The 6,000-nt window shown below is 47.6% G+C and overlaps 1 protein-coding gene across 1 annotated transcript; it reads right to left on the bottom strand.

Moving 5' to 3' along the window:
• Positions 1–3,441: 3,441 nt before the first annotated feature.
• Positions 3,442–5,701, bottom strand: LOC142821369 (olfactory receptor 14C36-like). Its single transcript, XM_075912267.1, has 2 exons — positions 5,687–5,701; positions 3,442–4,404 (listed from the first exon to the last, which is right to left on the bottom strand). The coding sequence occupies exon 2, from the start codon at positions 4,375–4,377 to the stop codon at positions 3,442–3,444; it is 936 nt and encodes a 311-aa protein (XP_075768382.1). The 5' UTR covers positions 4,378–4,404; positions 5,687–5,701.
• Positions 5,702–6,000: the final 299 nt, after the last annotated feature.

The following is a 6,000-nucleotide window of genomic DNA, read 5'->3' as shown; positions in this document are numbered from 1 at the left end:
CAGCTCTCGTCATTATTTACCGGTCCCCCAACTTTTCTGTCATGCACAAACATTATGGCTGTGTCTAGACTGGCAAGTTTTTCTACACTGGCTAGTCAAATTTCTGCAAGAACACTGACGATCTCATGTAAGAAATCAGTGCTTCTTGCAGAAATACTATGCTGCTCCCATTCGGGCAAAAGTCATTTTGAGCAAAAGCTCAGATTTGTTTTGCGCATAAAAGCCCCGATCGTGAAAATGGCGATCAGGGCTTTTTTGCGGAAAAGCGCGTCTAGATTGGCACGGACGCTTTTCCACAAAAAGTGCTTTTGCGGAAAAGCGTCCGTGCTAATCTAGATGCTCTTTCCGAAAATGCTTTTAATGGAAAACTTTTCCGTTAAAAGCATTTGCGGAAAATCATGCCAGTCTAGACGTAGCCTATTGGGCATGATTTCCTTTCTTCTCTTTTTATGTTTCTTCCAGATTATCAATAAAAGGTTAAGCAGAAAATGGCTAAGTGCTTATTCCTCAGGGACCCCACTAGAGAAACGTCCATTCAGTGAAAGCCCTTTTAGTGACCGCTCTGTGTGTCAGCTTTTGAGCCAGTTACTGGGTGCCATGTGCATTTTACATCTTTCGAGTCTTTTTTTTTATCAAATTATCATGTGACAGCCAGATAAAGGCCTTATAGAAGTCTATTGCCTTTATCAACGAAACTTGGAAACTCTTTAAAAATGGCAGGATCTATTTTCCACTAATTCCTGTTGATCAGTATTAAGTATAGTATCTTCCTTTATTAATTGAGTCCTGTATCAGCCACTACACTTGCCTTGCCTTGTCCGGTGTCAATGTCAGACTGACGAAGTTAAAATGACCCTCGTCGTTCTATTTAACCCTGTAAGGGTTGACCCAACATCAGCTTTCTTCTTTTCTCGAACATCTCTGGTGTTCAAAATGTATTAAAAATAAACATTAAATCTGCTCATTAAATTTTGAGCTCCCCAGTTGGCTCTCTTCAAACACTTGGACACAACTTACCCTGCCATACTTATCGACGTTATTTCAGTACTTGTTTTTAACATATACTAGGCATACTACAGAAATGAGGAGCATACCACGTAATATGCCTACGTCATACGGTCGCTGCCAAAACAGAACAGAAATATTTATTCTATATCTCTACCTTTTCTGCATTGTCACTAATCATTTTGTGATTTCCACCTAGTAATGGACCTATGGTGTTCTTAGGATCTTCTTTGGTCCTAATATACTTTAATAACATCTTCTCATTGTCTTTATTTCAGCTGAAAATACATTTCTATTTATTTCTTGGTTCTTCCAGATCCACTTGAATAACTCATAGCTTCTCAATATTAATTACTATGAACTTCCCTTTTCATTATTATTATAATTATTGTAATTAGTAGTAGTAGTAGTAGGAGTAGGAGTAATTTTAAACCAGCATAACTTTATTCCTCGATTGCAGGATTGTGAAGTTTGGAGCCTCTACTGAAGTCCCCATTATAATACACATTTTTCTGACACTATTTTTATAATGTTTTCTTTTGAGCTGATTCAGCTTAAAAATATTTTCCACTCTGGGAATCAAGCCCTTTTAAAGACGCAAGTACGTACCCATGAGTCTGCTTGTACATTGCCCGTATGATGAGCCAGGTTGAAATACCCATCTAATCAGGAACATCAACAGTAGTGGTTTAGGTGAGCCAAATACAACCCCGCCCTGACCTCATGGAGATGTGCTACTCGAAAATCCCATCCGCACCCCCAATCAAAAGCAAAAAGCTTGAGGATTAATTTAATTTAGTCATCGACTGCTCTTCTCTCCTTTTAAAGTTAATCACAGTTGGGAAACCCTTGCCCACCCCTGTTCACTGCAGTCATACAAGTGGGGAATGCTTTGCATGAAGTACGAAATTTCAGGTGTCATTCTACAAGCCTGGCCCGGCTTGGCATTCCGCTCTTGTTGGGTTGCGTGAGCCATCGTGGTATGAACAGGTTGGGACAGGGCCATCCGTAGGATGTACGGGGCTCTACACAGTATGAAACTGGTGTCCCACAGGGGTAGATACGATGGTTTTTTAGGGCTGGGATTTTATAATCTTCAGCAATGCAGTGATGAACTATTTTGAAAGCAACTTTGATGCACCCAGTCAATTAGAACCTGAGAGGGGTTGGCAAAAGCTGGATAACCACTGGAACAGTGAGATGCTTGTGTGGTTCGGACACCGTTGGCCAAATCCAAATCAACCCATGCAAGTGAATGGTTGAATCCCAGTTGTCGGGGTTACCGGATTATAGCTCCACCTCGGACCTGCCTCTGGGCCCTCACGTCTCAGCCTGGAACTGGCCCCTCTATTAGTGTGGAATTGCCGGGTTGCCCTCCTCTATAGTGGGGTCCTTTCCTGCCACACCAACTGTTACCATTAACAGGGATTTCTCCCCAGACCCTTCCATGTGTGGTCCCTGCAGCTCCTCCCTCAGCCGTAGGTCGAGTGCCCAGCCGGTCTCCCCCATGTCCAGTACAATTTGGTGGCCATACAGAAAACCAAATGCAACATCTGAGAAAATTGGAGACAACAACGGTCTGGTGGGCAAACATTCGGCTTTATTACCCGGCCTCAAAATGTCTGAAGGAGACATCCCCAGAACTTCCTTTTCCTACAGGTCTCCAGCAGAGCAATGTTTATGCATTAATATATGTGGCTCCTGCTACCCTCCCACATCTGAAATAGTGTGGCACAGTCCCATCCACATTCACAGAAATGTGTATGTGTGTGGGGAGGGGAGACTAGGAACTTCTCAACCACACACAGAGACTTTTTTCCAATTCATCCTCACTGGGGAAAAGAAAACTTCACGTCCATCAAAAAATCCCATCCAAGAAAGAAAAGATGGCACCTCAAATCAATGGTCAATTGACACAATCTTTCGGATCAAGCATATCCCAACCTCCCGAACTCTGACCCTCTGTAAAGCCACCTGGAAGAAATCAGCAAATTAACCAACCAATAAACAAACTGAAACAGAACAAGGAAGACTTTTTTAAGGCAACACAAGCCAAACCTCCCATTCCGCAAGCACCAGTTTTCTATCAAAACAGGAGAAGAGACAGAGACGTCATGATGTTCACTAGGATGTAGTGTTGGCTCTTGAGGTTCAGTGCACTGGGTTCGGGTAGAATTCAGGGTATTCAAGTGTAAATTTATGAAATGATACATAGATGTGTGGAAGGATTTATGGAAACACACATTGACTCTGATCTCATTAACACCGGAATGTTCTCTCCCTAACTAGCTAGGATTTCATTCAATGGGATTAGTCTGGATCTTTCTACCTCATGAATGGATTGCACCTAGTGGTCTCATTGATGGTATTTGGTGACCAGCTGATTAGAAATAATCACAGAGGGGAAATCACAGTCAAGGACCAATGAAGGACGTTTCAATCCTTGGAGAATAACCTCCCCACAAAGAGTTTCTTCAGGGCAGCTTTGAGCTCCTTGTTCCTCATGCTGTAGATGACGGGGTTCATCATAGGAGGCACCATGGCGTAGAGGACACCCACCACCAGATCCAGTCCTGACGGAGCAGTGGAGGGGGGCTTCAGGTAGCCAAAGAATGCAGTGCAAAGGAACAAGGAGACCACAGCGAGGTGGGGGAGGCAGGTGGAGAAGGCTTTGTGCCGGCCCTGCTCCGAGGGGATTCTCAGCACCGCTCTGAAGATCTGAACATAAGACACAATAAAAAAAACAAAGCAGTTTAAACCTAAAAACACACTGAAGGCGATGAGCCCAACTTCACTGTGATAGGAATCGGAGCAGGCCAGCTTGAGGAGCTGGGGGATTTCACAGAAGAACTGGTTGAGGACGTTGGACTGGCAGAAGGGTAACCGGAAGGTGTTCCCGGTGTGCAGGGCAGAGTAGACAATACCAGCGAGCCAGGAACTGGCGGCCATGTGGACACAGGCTCTCCTGTTCATCACTCTCTCGTAGCGCAGCGGGTGGCAGATGGCGACGTGTCGGTCGTAGGCCATGACAGTGAGAAGGGCAAAATCAGTTGATGTGAAGACAACAAAGAGAAAGACTTGGGCAACACAGGCAGGATAGGAAATTGACCTGGTATCCAGTAGGGAGTTGACCAGGGACTTGGGGACGGTGACGGAGATGGAACCGAGGTCCAGGATGGACAGGTTTGCCAGGAAGAAGTACATGGGGGTGTGCAGACAGTCGTCAAGGACGACAGCTGAGATGGTGAGAAGGTTCCCCATTAGGGCTGCCAGATACATCACTAGAAACACCACAAAGTGCAACACCTGCAGCTCCCGGACATCAGAGAAACCCTGGAGCAGGAACTCGTTCACGGTGGTTTGGTTCAGCATTTTCTTCTTCAGCAGGCGGTGTGACGGCTGCAGAGGGAAGGACACAGACGGGTGGGGATTAGGCTGATACATGGAATGGCCCCGATTCCCCTTGGCCACCTCTCGTGCTGTGGGTGTCCACCATTCCCAGCCCCGTTCCTGCTACTCACTGAGGGTGGAGAGTGACCACACGGGAGTCTATTTGGCTTGGCTTCCTGGCTGCGGAAATTACTTCAAAGGAAAGGGGGTTTCCTGTGGACCCATTTTCCTGGGAAGCGTCTGTTCCATTAGGAACACGCTAGTGACATCGGGAAAGGGAAGACATCGGATCGTACGTTTCAGCCATGTTTTTCCTGAACGTTCTGCACTTTTCCGTGGACGCCGGCGGCGTTTCAAGGCACAAGACCAAAGGGGACCGGGTTTCACAATGTCTGTGGAAAGCCCGGTTGTTTCCCAGCGGGGTAACAGAACTATCCGCGCTGCCCCGGGGGTGTGATGGCACGGCCGTTCCTCCATGTTCCCAGCATGTTAACCCGCCCACCCATCTCATCGCCAAACTCACCGGGCCGGTCGTGGGGAGGTGTCCCGGCGTGGGAGGCATTTACCAGTCCCGGTTCCTCACTCCTGGCCCTTCTCCATGTCCATCTGTCCTGCCCCGTCTCTGCTTTGTCCATCGGCCGTGTCTCCTGGCGTGGCTGGGTCTCTGGCAGCCCCTGGCAGACGGGGACCCTGTGCCCCTGTTGGCAAGCTGGTAGGGAGGGGGCAGTCACATGGATGCGGGAAGGAAAACTCTTCCCGGCTCTGGAGCTGGTCCCGACCTGTCCTGGCCTCAGACCCCGTCCCTGGCTGGGCTGGATTCGATGGATAGTCCCAGCCTGGCCTGGCCTAGAGCAGCCGAGGGCTCCGGTCCCTTCACTGCCTGGAGCAACCTGGTGCTTCGTTAACGCTGCCTAATTATCTCTGAGTGAGCAGCCCCCCCCCCCTCCGCCCTCCCACGTTGCATTATCAGCTCTGGGGAGCAGCCACCAAGGGGACCATCACGGGGCTGGCTCGGGGCTGGCCGTGGTGACATTGGGGTCAGAGGCGACAGGCTGACAGCTCAGGGCAGGGTCCCAAGCGGGGGCGACCCAAACAGCACCACGGAGCCTGTGTCCGGAGTGGTTCATCACCAGAGTGAAACGTTTAATGGCTAAGAACAGATATCTATCTATCTATCTATCTATCTATCTATCTATCTATCTATCTATCTATCTATCTATCTATCTATCTATCTATCTATGGGTATGTCTACACTACAGCACTAATTCGAATGACTTAATTTGAACTAGGCGTTAGTCCTCGTGGAATGAGGTTTACCTAGTTCGAATTAAGCGCTCCGCTAGTTCGGATTAAGTTCGAACTAGCGGTTCGCGTGTGTAGCACCTATCAAAGTTAATTCAAACTAACGTCTGTTAGTTCGAATTAACTTTGTAGTGTAGACATACCCTATCTATCTATCTCCTTCAACTCAACTGGCCCATTTTTTGAGGAGTAACGTTAGTTCGAATCAAGGGGTTTGATGTGAATTAACGCATCCTGGAACGAACTTCCTGCTTCGAATCAGCCATTGAGCAGAGTAACGCGCCGGCGAGGTCATGCTAATGA

The sequence above is a fragment of the Pelodiscus sinensis genome, chromosome 30, assembly GCF_049634645.1.
Source record: "Pelodiscus sinensis isolate JC-2024 chromosome 30, ASM4963464v1, whole genome shotgun sequence".
NCBI classification, from domain to species: Eukaryota; Metazoa; Chordata; order Testudines; family Trionychidae; genus Pelodiscus; species Pelodiscus sinensis.
The sequence above is the reverse complement of the archived record's forward strand: the minus strand, read 5'-3'. Positions and strand labels throughout refer to the sequence as shown.